The 14,895-nt window shown below is 32.9% G+C and overlaps 2 protein-coding genes across 3 annotated transcripts; one reads left to right on the top strand and one right to left on the bottom strand.

Annotated features, from left to right (window-relative positions):
* The first annotated feature begins 2,664 nt into the window (after positions 1-2,664).
* LOC133668079 (pelargonidin 3-O-(6-caffeoylglucoside) 5-O-(6-O-malonylglucoside) 4'''-malonyltransferase-like) lies at positions 2,665-4,323 on the top strand. The gene has a single exon (XM_062087824.1). It carries the CDS (start codon positions 2,752-2,754, stop codon positions 4,069-4,071), a length of 1,320 nt encoding a protein of 439 aa, XP_061943808.1. The 5' UTR covers positions 2,665-2,751; the 3' UTR covers positions 4,072-4,323.
* A 7,995-nt stretch (positions 4,324-12,318) lies between these two features.
* On the bottom strand, positions 12,319-14,240 carry LOC133667983 (stemmadenine O-acetyltransferase-like). Of its 2 annotated transcripts, XM_062087709.1 has the most exons (2): positions 14,192-14,240; positions 12,319-13,605 (listed from the first exon to the last, which is right to left on the bottom strand). In XM_062087709.1, exons 1-2 carry the CDS (start codon positions 14,223-14,225, stop codon positions 12,530-12,532), a joined length of 1,110 nt encoding a protein of 369 aa, XP_061943693.1. In that variant the 5' UTR covers positions 14,226-14,240; the 3' UTR covers positions 12,319-12,529. The 2 variants fall into 2 exon arrangements, with proteins under 2 accessions (XP_061943693.1, XP_061943692.1); XM_062087708.1 differs by lacking the exon at positions 14,192-14,240 and having other exon boundaries at positions 12,319-13,970.
* Positions 14,241-14,895: the final 655 nt, after the last annotated feature.

Here is a 14,895-nt window from a genome sequence, read left to right as displayed (position 1 = left end):
TCTGGATGTCTGCAAGTTTTAGATTCTGATCCCCGAAAGTGGATTTATTCCATTGTCTCAGTTTTTTTTCCCATGATCCCCAGCTTCTTAATCAGATTAAACTCACCTGGAAACTCCTTACAGCTATCAGACCAGAGGGCCTCAAAATCTGTTAAGAAAGAAGGGTGCGACAGCCAGCAGTTTATGAAACGTAACGGCTTCCACCCCCAGTCTACCTCAGGGCTTTGGAGGAGCAGCTGACAATGATCTAACATCCCTCTAGGGTAGCGGCAAAGAGATAGAGACGGGAACTGAAGCTGAAATTCCAGGGAAGCAAAAGCTTTATCAATGCGGCTCATAGACCCACCCCTAAACCAAGTGAACCGGTGCCCCTGCATATTGTATTCAACCAGTTCACTATCGGATATGAATCTGCGGAATGAAGTTGAACCTGATAGATTGAGGTTACCACTACTTCTCTCATTAGGGAGTAGAGTTTCGTTGAATCACCTATCACCACCAGTGGTAGTTCAAAAGCAAACTTAAGAGTGGTGATTTCTTCCCATAGATCAGCACGTTCTTTCACTGAAGATGCAGCGTAGACACCAACTATCATACAATTAAAAGAAGAGGGAATATGTGTGCCACATAGGCTGATCCACTGCCCCCCAAATTCTATAGAGTTAACTTCAAAGATAGAGTTATCCCACATTGCTATAATCCCTCCTGATTTCCCAACAAATTCTAGAAAAGTCCATTTGACATTTGCAATATTCCACAGATTTCTAATGAAGGAGTCACAACAATTATTTTTCTTGGTTTCTAAAAGGAAACAGATACCAACATTATTTTTTATAAGCCTATTCCGGATGGAATTTTGTTTGTGTGCCATACCTAAACCACAGCTGTTCCAAGCAAAGATATTCATAACGAGAACAAAAACTCAGGCAGACTAGACTTAGCGGGGTAGAAAACTTACAACTGGTTAACTGATGTCCACTCATCTACTTCTCTGTCAATGTTTCTCATTATTCCTTCTTCGTACCCTTTTAGTTCTTGCGGGTTTCCCAGACCTAGAGCCACAACATCTTGTATCATTTCTTGAGTCTCCTTTTCACTGTCAAACCCATTGTCTGGATGCTTCATACAGGTGATTTGAAACCAAATATTTCCTTGAGTCTCCTTTTCACTGTCAAGCCCATCTTGTGTTCATTCCCCGTGTAGCTGCTGGAGTTAGGAATTTGGGGAGTTTTTATTGGAAAAAATAAAAGATTTTAAGGCTTATGGGTTAATAAAATCTCAATATTTAATGTTAAAAAATAGATTCATTAAAGTTAATAATAAAAGTTTGTTGAACTTTGCAATTCACAAGAGAAAACATAAGATTGTTTTTATAAATAGAGCAGTATTGAGTAATATATATATATATATATACTACTCTGTAGCATTGTGCATCCAGCTAAGATACAGCTCCACTAAGATGAATTATTGTCAAATGGGATCAGGAATATAAATCTGGTACTGATAAGTGTGCTTATGCAAGACTATTGAAGAGCGGTAGATTCAAGCATAATTTGTTTTCCAGTAACAACAACAGATCTTAAATACTCGTCATCCATTTTCTTTATCTCTCTATGAATTCTTTCTACGGTGCACATAAATGATTCCGATAAAAGGTCACTGGATAAAGCAATCGGAGAAGCTCTAAATATCACATTGCCAAAGTAGCTACACTGAAGTGGAGGATTCAGTTTGGAACGACCATCGACCGATATAAGTAATTTGGTTTTTTATCAGTGGTAAGAACTTAGGATCAAGAGGTTTGCTCTCTCTATGGTATCAGATTCGAGCCTTGTAGTTGCTCATATGATGACCACTAGAGGCTTACATGATCGTTAACTTCAGAGCTCGTGGGATTAGTCGAGGTACGCGCAAACTGACCGGACACCCACGTTAAAAAAATAAAAATTGATTTTTTGATCATTTTTAGGAAAATTACGTGCCTATGATACAGAACGGCGGCATATGTGTGCGGCTAGGATCTCGTAGATGGTGTACTTGGTTTCGCTCTCGACGTTGTTTGCCTTTGCTTTTAATTATGGAATTAATTTGATCCAGTGTAATTTTAAAATTTGCCAAAGATTGGGATTTTGTGTTTTTGGTGAGGGTATTCATAGGAGGTGGTGGATCATATTCAACATGATGGAAAGTAGATTTTGGTGGCACCCGACCACGGAGGATGGTTCGATCAAGCAACAGTGGAAGGGCGCGTGCTAAAGTAGCCCAAGAGTTTATGAAATGGAGAGCTCTATTGCCATCTGCTAGAGTGTGATACCACCCAACTCCGAGACAAACTCCATCACATTTACATGGCCCATCTATTGACAGTTTCTACAGATTTACTTTAAAACATGGATGTATATATAGAGGGTAATTGTGCTGTTTTTTAAAATGTTATTTATTTAAAAATATATTGAAATAATAATATTTTTTTTAATTTTAAAAAATTATTTTTAATATTAACATATAAAGAAATCTAAAAACAATAAAAAAATATTAATTTAAAATAAAAAATAAAATTTTTAATTTTTAATTTTTTTTAAAATATTTTTAAAACATAAAAAAAAGAAAATAATCATGACTATAGATACTTTGTAATAATTTACTTTAAAACGTGGTCCCAGCATTGTTTCTTAACTTGTGTAAAAAGCTCTACAAAACTACCAAAATCTTACTCCCATCTCTGGCTTGTGAAGCAAAGCAAATTTGAACATGGAAGTTCAAATCATATCTAGAAAATTGATTACTCCATCATCTCCGACTCCACCCCACCTTCAAAACTTGAAAATATCATCGGTTGACCAGCATGCTCCGTATGTTTATGTGCCTACCATCTTCTACTACGCTGCTAATGGTGAAGAATATGATGTCAAAAATGCAGAAAAAAGTTTGCAGATGCAAAACTCACTATCTGAAATCTTAGCCCTCTATTATCCATTCGCAGGAAGATGCGCAAAAGATGATCCATGTATTGAATGTAATGACAAGGGGGCAGAATTTCTTGAAGCCCAAGTAAATGGCTCTCTCTCTCAGCTTTTTGGTGACCGTGAGCTTGAGACCAACTTGAACAGTCACTTAGCTCCTCATTACTTTGATCCAAGTAATAGCTCTCCATTAGCTGTTCAATTCAACATGTTTGAATGTGGTGGAATTGCTATAGGTATATCTTTGACACACAAGATTGCTGATGCATTCACGGTGTTCACCTTCATTAATGCCTGGACTACTGCAAGCCGCTTTGGGGTCGATCAAGTGCCTTGCCCGAGTTTCGAATTAGCTTCCATTTTCCCACCAAGAGCTGCATCTAGAGTGGAGAATATTGTTACAATCAAAGCTGCAACTAATAATATTGTCACTAAAATGTTTGTGTTCGATGGTGTAGCGATTTCGAAGCTGAAAGAAGCTACAAATTTCAGTGCTAGCGGTTCACATCAGTCTCTCAACTACCAAGGGACACGAGTGAAGGTTGTGATAGCACTTATATGGAGGTGTTTAATGAGGTTGTCTCAAGCCAGACATGGCTGCATGAGGCCTTCCCTCATGAAAGTTCCAGTTAATTTGCGAGGAAAGATACCGCAACCAATACCAGAAAATTCCTGTGGAAACCTGATAAGCTGGGCAGTCGCTCAATTCAAGCCAGGTGATGAGAGCGAGGTGAAACTTCATGAATTGGTAAGTCGAATTAATAGCGGAATTGAAAATGCTTTCTCAAATTATTCAAAAGCTACAAGTGATGATGAATTATTTTTTCTGGTGATGGACGGCTTTCGGAAGGTAAGTAAAGCATTGATAGAAAATGAAGTAGATGTCTATATGTTTGGTTGCTGGTGTCGGTTCCCTATGTATGAAGCTGATTTTGGTTGGGGAAAGCCAACTTTGGTGTGTGGTGGTAATTCGCAGGTTCCAAGGGAGTGTATTAGGCTTTTCGACACTAAAGATGGTTATGGAATTGAGGCAATAGTGAGCTTGGAAGAAAATAAAATGCTTCTTTTTCAACAAGATCCTGATATTCTAGCATTCAGTACTTCCTAAAAATTAAGCTGTATCATCATCAACTACCCCTCTCCTTTTTGTGCTCCAAGCTGGTTATGTAATTTAGGCTTTATTTTCTTGTTATGTTTAGTGTGTGCAATCAAATAAAGAAATCCAGCCGGTTTCTGACTGTCAGATCGCCAAATTATGCGTGTGGTTTGAGTGAAATTGCTGCACGTGACCACTTAGTTTGTAAAAAAAAAAAAAGCGTTCTTATTGATTTAATAAATGAGAAATTATATTGATACTCCAGTAGTTTAGTTATATTTTTATTTTTTCTATATATTTTTTAAGAAATTACAGTTTAATTTTCTTGTACTTCTTTTATCTCGGGTTTGATTTTAATTTCTATTTTTGAATGGAAATTTTGGATTGACTGAATTATTTTTTGAGCTTGTGTGGGGGAAGTGGTGGGATTGCGAGATCGAGTCAGTGAAGGAAAGGGAGATTTAGGAGAGATAAAAAAAAACAAGAATTTTGGATATTTGATTTGTTATTTGTGTGTATTTATAATATATTATATATGAGGACAATTTAGTTTTTTTCTTAAAGTAATTGATAAATAAAAAAATAAAAAAAAGTAAAAAAATAACTAAATTATAAAAGAATCAATGTAATTTTTCTTTTAATTTATAATAATGTTGAAATTGATATACTTGAGGAATGCTTGCTAAAGAATCTCTTATTCAATTTTTTATCATGTTAATTTCTTGTGATGTGAATTTAAATAATATGGTTAGCTCGTTTATAAAACATCAATCGAGATATATTGAGCTATACTTGACAACTCGATTTAAAAGAGTAAACTCCTCTACTATAATCTAGTATGAATACTCTCTTTCTCTCTCTATATATATATAGTCAAATGAGTATACAAGCATCATAATTCATTAGTAAGAGGAGTAGGTAATTGGACATTAATACTTAAAATTGTAGAAATAGATGATCGAAGTATGAATGATCATGTATATAGTGATAATGAAGAAGCAAGTATTTTAGGTTTGGCTAAGACATCAAATAAAGAAGGAATAATAAGACCCCCTATTGGAACCAAATTTTTTACACTTATTTGTTATATATATTTGAAAAAAAATAGAAAAATCCAAAAAATATACATTTTTAATAAATTTAGTCATTTTTCTATTTACATAATTTCTATGTTTTAAAAATAATCATAAGAAATACAAAAATACAAAATAATATATATATATATATATATATATATATATATATATATATCAAAATTGGATCAATAATTGAGTATCACATGTAAAAATTGAGTTTGAGAATTCTTTGATCATAATCAAGGTTCAATTGAAGATGAAATTTAAAAAAGGACTTAATTCTGCTAAGATTAAAAGAAATTTTATGTTCAAAGATGATTTTGAAATAAATAGCTAAGTTAGAAATTAATGGAGGGCTTAATTGAAAATATAATTTGAAATTGGGAGTCAATTTGTTTTTAAAATGAAGATGGGAAGAACCAAGGATGAATTTGCAACAAATAATTAAATCCAGAGGAGTAAAATGATTCAATTAGGGACACAATTGAAAAGAAAATGCGATTTAGGAATTTTTGTGATACCAAGGACTAAATTGAAAAGATCATTTAATTGAATTTAAGGTTTAAACTGAAAGAAATTTCAATATTAAAAATCTTAATTGAATGAAATTGAAAAATTATAAAGCCAAGGACTATAATGAAAAAGATTAGATATTAAGGGGACCAATTGACTATTTTTATAATTTCATTTTAATCCCATTTTGTTGTAATCAAACCAATTCAGTCCAATTAATCCCAATTAAGTCCAATTTAGTTAAATCAATTTAATTCAACCCATTTAATTCATATTTGAGGTCGAATTTTGTTCAATTGATTCATTTTAGTCTAGAATCCAATTAATCAATCCTAGCAATTAATCCCAAGTTTCAGTCTCAATATTATAGCTCTCAATCCCCATTTTCTAGCCTCTCTCATCAATATATAACACAAATTTGCAGCTTTAATTTGCAAAACAAAAACATGAGATTTTATTTGTATTGTACAGCTATAATGGGGGAGATTTGAGAGATTTGATTGGGAGTGTACTTGAAGTAACTCCCTCTCGATTTAAAGGAAAAGGAAAGAATCAACAAGGAAAAGGAAAATGAAAGAATTTCAAAAAATTCTTAACTGTGAATTTCTTTAATTTGAATTTCTTTAATTTGACTTTTAATTAACTTTAAATTTTATTTTTTTTTTATGATTTTATCATTGGTTTCAATCAATTGACTCTGTAGAAATTAAGTTTGGTCCTCTAAAATTTCAATCTTCTCAATTAAACCGAAATTGATCTTCAAAACTTAATTTTCACCAATTAAGTTTCTGATAAAATTAATTTGACCAATTTAAAGTATAATTAAGTCCTTGCACTTAATTAAATAGTTTAATTGTATCCAAATTAATTCTTAAACACAATTAAAATTTAATTTGTCCCATAATTAAATCAAACTGACCTATTAAAAATTTAATTATGTCAATGGACTTAATTTTTATGCAAATTCATCCAATAATTATTTAATTTGACGTTAAATCTGCGTTGTTTCTCCGATCTTGAGTACAACGGGGTACAATTATCCTCTAAATTTTGCAAAAAATTACAACTTGATTCTTCAATATATTTCAAATTCATCTTAGTCTGTTTTCAAATTGCCTTTCTCCTTACTATTATTATTTATATTTAATGTTTTATGGGGAAGGAAAAATGTAACTTTTAGGGGAATAACTCAGAAAGAAATAAGTTATTATAGATGCATTCGTGGATTAGTGATCTCCATGTGAGCTAAGCTCATATAATTCATCACCTCTGTTGTAATGGAAAGGCTATAAATGCTTTCTGCTTTGTCTAAGATTGAGTTTACTAGGGTAAAGAATTGCAAGACGGCATAAGAGATATGGAAGTTGCTTAAGGTTACTCATGAAACATTGAGCCAAGTTAGGTCTCTAGATTAATATGCCTCACTTGAGAGTATGGACTTTTTAAGATAGAACCGGGCAAAGACATAAGAAAAATGCACACTGGGTTCATTAGTATTCTTAGTGAGCTTGCGGCTTTAGGTAAAACATTATCAATAAAGAAATGATTGGCAAAATCTCGAGGTCATTACCTCAGGTTTGGGAGATAAAGGTCACGGCAATAGAGAATTCCAAGAACCTCAGAACTCTAAACTCTGATGAGTTTACTGTTTCGTTAACAGCACATGAAGGAAAGATGAAGGATCTTAAAATGGATATGAAAATGTGCCGAAGAAAATGACGATTGCTTTGAAGTCCTCGGTACACAAAATGGATGATGAAAGCAATAATGATGATGAGGATATAAGATTGAAAAAGAGAAGTACGCAAATCGATAGAACAAAGTGACAAAGTTGATTCAAATAGGAGAGATGTTATTGATTGCGAAACGCGGAGTCATGTGAGGCATGATTGTCCAGCCTACTGCATGAGATGACGATAATAAGCACAATTATACTTTAAAATGATTCGCAAATGTTATGTTATTTTAACTGCACTATTTTTTAAAAAAATATTTTCTTAGTTGTGTTATTTCTTATCAATTTCAATTTGTTTTTCAACTGTGGCAAGACCCCACCAAACTCACGAGTAAATGAGACAATGATCACGTGTTTGTCCTTTCCATTTCTGCAGCCAAGGTCTCATATGTCCCAGCTTCCAGCTGCTACGCCCCCACCTCCTTCGCCACTCTCTGAAATCTACCCAGTTGTAAAGATGAAGACAACACGGCCGTATGCCTTTTTCAGAGACAACGACAACAATATGGTAGATGACAGCACTATATGGTCCCCTTCCTACCTGGTTCCCATTATTATATATATGTTTTCATAAACGGATCCTAAACCCTATACCAAACTTTAAACCCTAATAATATTAGGTAGTGTTTGACATTTCATTAAAAAAGTTTTAATGAGGCAATAGTGAGCTTGGAAGAAAATAAAATGCTTCTTTTTCAACAAGATCCCGATATTCTAGCATTCATTACTTCCTAAAAATTAAGCTGTATCATCATCAACTACCCGTCTCCCTTTTGTGCTCCAAGCTGGTTATGTAATTTAGGCTTTATTTTCTTTTTATGTTTAGTGTGTGCAATCAAATAAAGAAATCCAGCCGGTTTATGACTGTGAGATCGCCAAATTATGCGTGTGGTTTGAGTGAAATTGCTGCGCGTGACCCCTTAGTTTGTAAAAAAAATTGTGTTTTTATTGATTTAATAAATGAGAAATTATATTGACACTCCAGTAGTTTAGTTATATTTTTATTTTTTCTATATTTTTGTAAGAAATTACAGTTTAATTTTCTTGTACTTCTTTTATCCCGGGTTTGATTTTAATTTCTATTTTTGGAATGGAAATTTCGGATTGATTGAATTATTTTTTGAGCTTGTGTGGGGGAAGTGGTGGGATTGCGAGATCGAGTTAGTGAAGGAAAGGGAGATTTCCATAATGGTTTGTGTTGTTGGGAACAACACAACCCTATAAATTATACATGTTATTCTAATAGCGCAATCGATTGGGATATGTTATTTCAAACATTGCAACTGTAAAAATAAAATACCCTATAATTCCTCCCTATTTCTCTTACACCTTTTTTGACTAAAATTCTTCTTTTCCTCATCACTGATCAATCTTCCTCTCCTGTTTGCACCAAATCCTAACTATTTTCCTCCATTTCTCTCTTCATTTCATCATCTCTTCCTCTCCTATTCCACATTCGTGTTTTTCCCGTAACTACGTACCACCCCTCCCTCTTCTTCACCCTCCTCCATCACTGCCACTCCCATCATTTTATATATCTTCAACAAATCAAATTGATGTAATGATATATAATTTGATGAAATAATGTTATAAATAACAATAATTAGGTATAAATTGTGATTCCGAGTGCTAGTTTAAACATGTCACTAACCAAAACTAAGCATGTACTATATAAAGTAATTAAGTGGAATTATAATGATATTAAAATTATTATTACTTGGGGAATGCTTGCTAAGGAATCTCTTATTTAGTTTGTTGTCATGTTAATTTCTTGTAATGTGAATTTGAATAATATGGTTCGCTCGTCTATGACAAATTAATCAAGATACATTAAGCTATACTTGACTACTCGACTTAAAAGAGTAAACTCCTCTAATATAATCGAGTATAAGTATACTCAAGTCTTGGTCTCCGTGTGTGTGTGTGTGTGTAATCAAATGAGCATACAAGCATCATAATTCATTAGTAAAAGGAGTAGTGAATTGGACATTAATACCTAAAATTGTAGAAATAGATGATTGAAGTATGAATGACTCTCTAAATCTAGTTAAGATGAAGAAGCAAGTATTTTAGGTTTGGTAGACACATCAAATAAATATGGAATAATAAGACCTCCTATTGTAACCCAATTTTTTACACTTATTTGTTATATATATTTGGAAAACAAATTAGAAAAATCCAAAAATATTTATTTTTAGTAAATTTAGTCATCTTTCTATTTACATAATTTCTATGTTTTAAAAATAATAATAAGAAATACAAAAATACAAATTAATATATATATATATATATATATATATATATATATATATAGAGAGAGAGAGAGAGAGAGAGAGAGAGGGTCAAAATTGGATCAATAATTGAGTATCACATGTAAAAATTGAGTTTGAGAATTTTTGGGTCATAATCAAGGTTCAATTGAAGATGAAATTTAGAAAAGGACTTAATTTGGCTAAGATTAAAAGAAATTTTAAGTTCAAAGATGATTTTGAAATAAATAGCTAAGTTAGAAATCAATGGAGGGCTTAATTGAAAATATAATTTGAAATTGGGAGTCAATTTGTTTTTAAAATGAAGATGGGAAGAACCAAGAATGAATTTGCAACAAATGGTTAAATCTAGAGGAATAAAATTATTCAATTAGGGACACAATTAAAAAAAAAATACGATTTAGGAATTTTTGTGATACTAAGGACTAAATTGAAAAGATCATTTAATTGAATTTAAGGTTTAAACTGAAAGAAATTTCAAGATTAAAAATCTTAATTGAATGAAATTAAAAAATTCAAAAGCCAAGGACTATAATGAAAAGGATTAGATATTAAAGGGACCAATTGATTTTTTTTATAATTTCATTTTAGTCCTATTTGTTTTAATCGAACCAATTTAGTTAAATTAATTTAATTCAACCCATTTAATTCATATTTGAGGTCCAATTTTGTTCAATTGATTCATTTTAGTCTAGAATCCAATTAATCAATCCTAGCAATTAATCCCAAGCTTCAATCTCAATATTATAGCTCTCCACCCCCATTTTGTAGCCTCTCTCATCAATATATAGCACAAATTTGCAGCCTTGATTTGCAAAACAAAAACATGAGATTTTATTTGTATTATACAACTATAATGGGAAAGATTTGAGAGATTTGATTGGGAGTGTACTTGAACTAATTCCCTTTAGATTTAAAGGAAAAAGAACGAATGAACAAGGGGGCATTAAAGGCATTTATCATACATAAACTTTTTGATTTTATATAATTTTATCTTCACTGAGTTTTAATATTAACCCTGAATTTTAGTGTTTTTTTTTATTATGATCTTTGATTTTGAATTTATATAAATTTATCCTCAATTACCCATTAAAGTTTCAATTTCTTTAATTTCACCCTTAATTTCAACTAAATTGAGTTTCTAGAATTCGATATTTTTTTAAAAAAGATCATTGGCTGTAAATTTCTTTAATTTGACTCTTAATTAACTCTAAACTTTGTTTTTTGTTTTTTGATTTTACCATTGATCTCAATCAATTGACTTTGTAGAAATTAAGTTTAGTCCTCTAAAATTTCAATCTTCTCAATTAAGCTCAAATTGATCTTTCAAACTTAATTTTTCACCAATTAAGTTTCTGATAAAATTAATTTGACCAATTCAAAGTATAATTAAGTCCTTGCACTTAATTAAATCATTTAATTGGACCCAAATTAATTCTTAAACATAATTAAAATTTAATTTATCCCATAATTAAATCAAATTGGCCTATTAAAATTTAATTATGTCCATGGACTTAATTTTTATGCAAATTCATCCAATAATTATTTAATTTGACATTGAATTTGTATTGTCTCTTCGATCTTGAGCACAACGGGGTACAATTATCTTCTAAATTTTACCAAAAATTGCAACTTGATTCTTCAATATATTTGAAATTCATCTCAGACTATTTTTAAATTGCTAGTCTCCTTGCTATTATTATTTATATTTAATGTTTTATTGGAAGGAAAAATGTAACTTTTAGGGAAATAACTCAGAAATAAGTTATTACATATGCATTCTTGGATTAGTGATCTCCATTTTCTCCTAAGCTCATATAATTCATCACCTCTGTTGTAATGGAAAGGCTATAAATGCTTTCTGCTTTGTCTAAGATTGAGTTTACTAGGGTAAAGAATTGCAAGACGGCATAAGAGATATGGAAGTTGCTTAAGGTTACTCATGAAACATTGAGCCTAGTTAGGTCTCTAGATTAATATGCCTCACTTGAGAGTATGGACTTTTTAAGATAGAATCGGGCAAAGACATAAGAAAAATGCACACTGGGTTCATTAGTATTCTTAGTGAGCTTGCGGCTTTAGGTAAAACGTTATCAATAAAGAAATGGTTGGCAAAATCTCGAGGTCATTACCTCAGGTTTGGGAGATAAAGTTCACGGCAATAGAGAATTCCAAGAACCTCAGAACTCTAAACTCTGATGAGTTTACTGTTTCGTTAACAGCACATGAAGGAAAGATGAAGGATCTTAAAATGGATGAAAATGTGCCGAAGAAAATGACAATTGCTTTGAAGTCCTCGGTACACAAAATGGATGATGAAAGCAATGATGATGATGATGAGGAGGATATAAGATTGAATAAATTTTTGAAAAAGAGAAGTACGCAAATCGATAGAACTTCGAAGGTGAACAAAGTGACAAAGTTGATTCAAATAGGAGAGATGTTATTGATTGCGAAACGCGGAGTCATGTGAGGCATGATTGTCCTCATAAAAATAAGAACGAGAAGCATTACAAGAAGAGGAAATCCAGCCTACTGCATGAGATGACGATAATAATTTGCTTGAAAGATCCCGGCAGATCTTGTTACTACCGAAAAATTGTCACTGATGAGACACTTGTACAAATCAACTTAAAGATGAAAGCCTGCAGAAATAAAACATCCATACTCCAAACACTTTAGTTATGCAATTAAAAGCAAAGTTTTTTTATAATACAAGAAATTAAGCATTCACATGCAAAACTCACAGGATTGCACACATTATTTGGCGAACTCACAGTCAGAGCTCGACTGAATAATCAAGAAATAAAGCCCCCGTTAAATGGGTAACATTTTTAACGACACTAATAATGTCACTAAACATACGAGAAGGAGAATTATAGTCTGCTTTTTTTGTAGTGACTGAATGCTAGAATATATGGATCTTGTCGGAAAAGAAGCATTTTGTTTTCTTCCAAGCTCACCCTTGCCTCAATTCCTTTGCCATCTTTAGTGTCCAGAAGCAAAATCATCTCTTTCTCAACCTGCACACTTCTACTCACCAAAGCGGGCTTTCCCCAACCAAAATCTGCGTCATACAGTGGGAACTGGCTCCAGCAAGAAAACATATAGACATCTGCCTCACTTTCCTTCAATGCTTGACTTACCTTCTGAAAGTCTTCGTTAACCATAAAAAATAAGTCTTCGCCATTTGAAGCTTTCTCATAATTTGAGACAGTTTTCTCAATTGCATCATGGATCCTGCTTACCAATTCATGAAGTTGAATCTTTATCTCATCATTTGGCAGATATTGCGTTACTGCCCAACTTATAAAGTTCCCACAAGAGTTTTCTGGGATTTTTATATTTGTCTTTCCTCGCAGATTCACTGGAACTTTCAACATGGAAGGTCTCCTTCTTCCATCCCTAGCTTGATCTACCCTAATAAATGCACTCCAAATAAGTGCTGTCACAACCTTTACTCTCGTCAGTTGGTGTCTGTTGAACTGTGAACTGCTTGCACTAGCAGCTGCTTTCAGATTTGATATTGCCTCACCATCAAACACAAACTTCTTTGTGACAATCTTATTAGTCGGAGCTCTTCCTAGAACCAAATTCTGAACTCTAGATGCTTCTCGTGGTGGGAAAATGATACCCAATTCGAAACTTGGGCGATGAACTTCATTGACTCCTATTCGGCATGCAGTAGCCCAGTTGTTAATCAATGTGAACATGGTGAATCCATCTCCTATCTTGTGTGTCATTGAAATACCTATAGCGACTCCACCACATTCAAACTCGTTGAATTGCACTGCTAGTGGAGAGCTGTAGTCTGGATGAAAGTTCTGTTGAACCAAGTGATTCGGCGATGTCCGCTGAAGAAACTCAGAGAGGCTGCTGTATACTTTGGCTTCCAAATATTCTACTCCCTTGTCATTACATTCGATTGAAAGATTATCTCTTGCATATCTTCCTGCGAATGGATAATAGAGTGTTAAGATTTCAGACAAAGATTTTTGTAACAGCAAACTTTTTTCTGCGTTCTTGACAGCATACTCTTCCCCGTCAACAGGGTAATAGAAGATTGTAGGCACGTAAAAAAATGGAGCAAGCTGGTCAAAACATGTCACTCTCGTGTTTTGAAGGTGGGGAGGAGTCGGAGATGATGGAGTTATCAATTTTCTAGATGTGATTTGAACTTCCATTTTCCAATTTGCGTTGCTTCACAAGCTAGAGATGGGAATAAGAGAGGTAGCTTTGCAGAATTTTCACAGGAGTACAAGAAGAGGTAAATTAGCACAATTAAAAAAAATAACACATTACATAAAATATTTTTGAAAAATGAGCCCTGTCACCTTAAAGCAGTTCTTGTGGCCACTCTCTGAAATCTTTTGAAAAATAACACAATTAAAAAAAATAAGCACAATTATACTTTAAAATGATTCGCAAATGTTATGTTATTTTAACTGCACTATTTTTTAAAAAATATTTTCTTAATTGTGTTATTTCTTATCAATTTCAATTTGTTTTTCAACTATGGCAAGACCCACCAAACTCACGAATAAATGAGACAATGATCACGTGTTTGTGCATTCCATTTCTGCAGCCAAGTTTTCATATGTCCCAGCTTCCAGCTGCTACGCACCCACCTCCTTCGCCACTCTCTGAATCTACCTAGCTGTAAAAATGAAGACAACACCGCCCTATGCCTTTTTCAGAGACAACGACAACACTATGGTAGATGACAGCACTATATGGTCCCCTTCCTACCTGGTTCCCATTATTATATATATGTTTTCATAAACGGATCCTAAACCCTGTACCAAACTTGAAACCCTCAACAACCAAACTTTAAACCCTAATAATATTAGGTAGTGTTTGACATTTTATTAAAAAAGTTTTTTTAAAAATTTAAATTTTTTAAATTTTTTGTTTTAAATTAATATTTTTTTAATGTTTTCAGATCATTTTCATACGCTGATATTAAAAATAATTTTTTAAAAATAAAAAAAATATTATTTTAATTCCGTCTCAAAATCTGTCGCTATATACCGACGGCATAACTCCGTCAGCTATACGGTCGGTATATACCGTGTAATATTTTCGTCGGTATATACTGACCGTATCACCGACGACCTATACAATTTGTTTGGAAAGTTCAAACGATGTGGTGACATGGAGTTTTTTCAGACGATGTTACCGACAGAATGACCGACAAATTCAAACCGATATAGTTGTACAGTGACGTGGCACTTTCACCGTC

Source organism: Populus nigra, chromosome 11, assembly GCF_951802175.1.
Source record: "Populus nigra chromosome 11, ddPopNigr1.1, whole genome shotgun sequence".
Lineage (NCBI taxonomy): Eukaryota > Viridiplantae > Streptophyta > Magnoliopsida > Malpighiales > Salicaceae > Populus > Populus nigra.
The sequence above is the reverse complement of the archived record's forward strand: the minus strand, read 5'-3'. Positions and strand labels throughout refer to the sequence as shown.

Coding starts and splice junctions, on each gene's coding strand:
- LOC133668079 (XM_062087824.1), top strand. CDS start 2,752: ATGGAAGTTCAAATCATATCTAGAAAATTGATTACTCCATCATCTCCG.
- LOC133667983 (XM_062087708.1), bottom strand. CDS start 13,837: ATGGAAGTTCAAATCACATCTAGAAAATTGATAACTCCATCATCTCCG.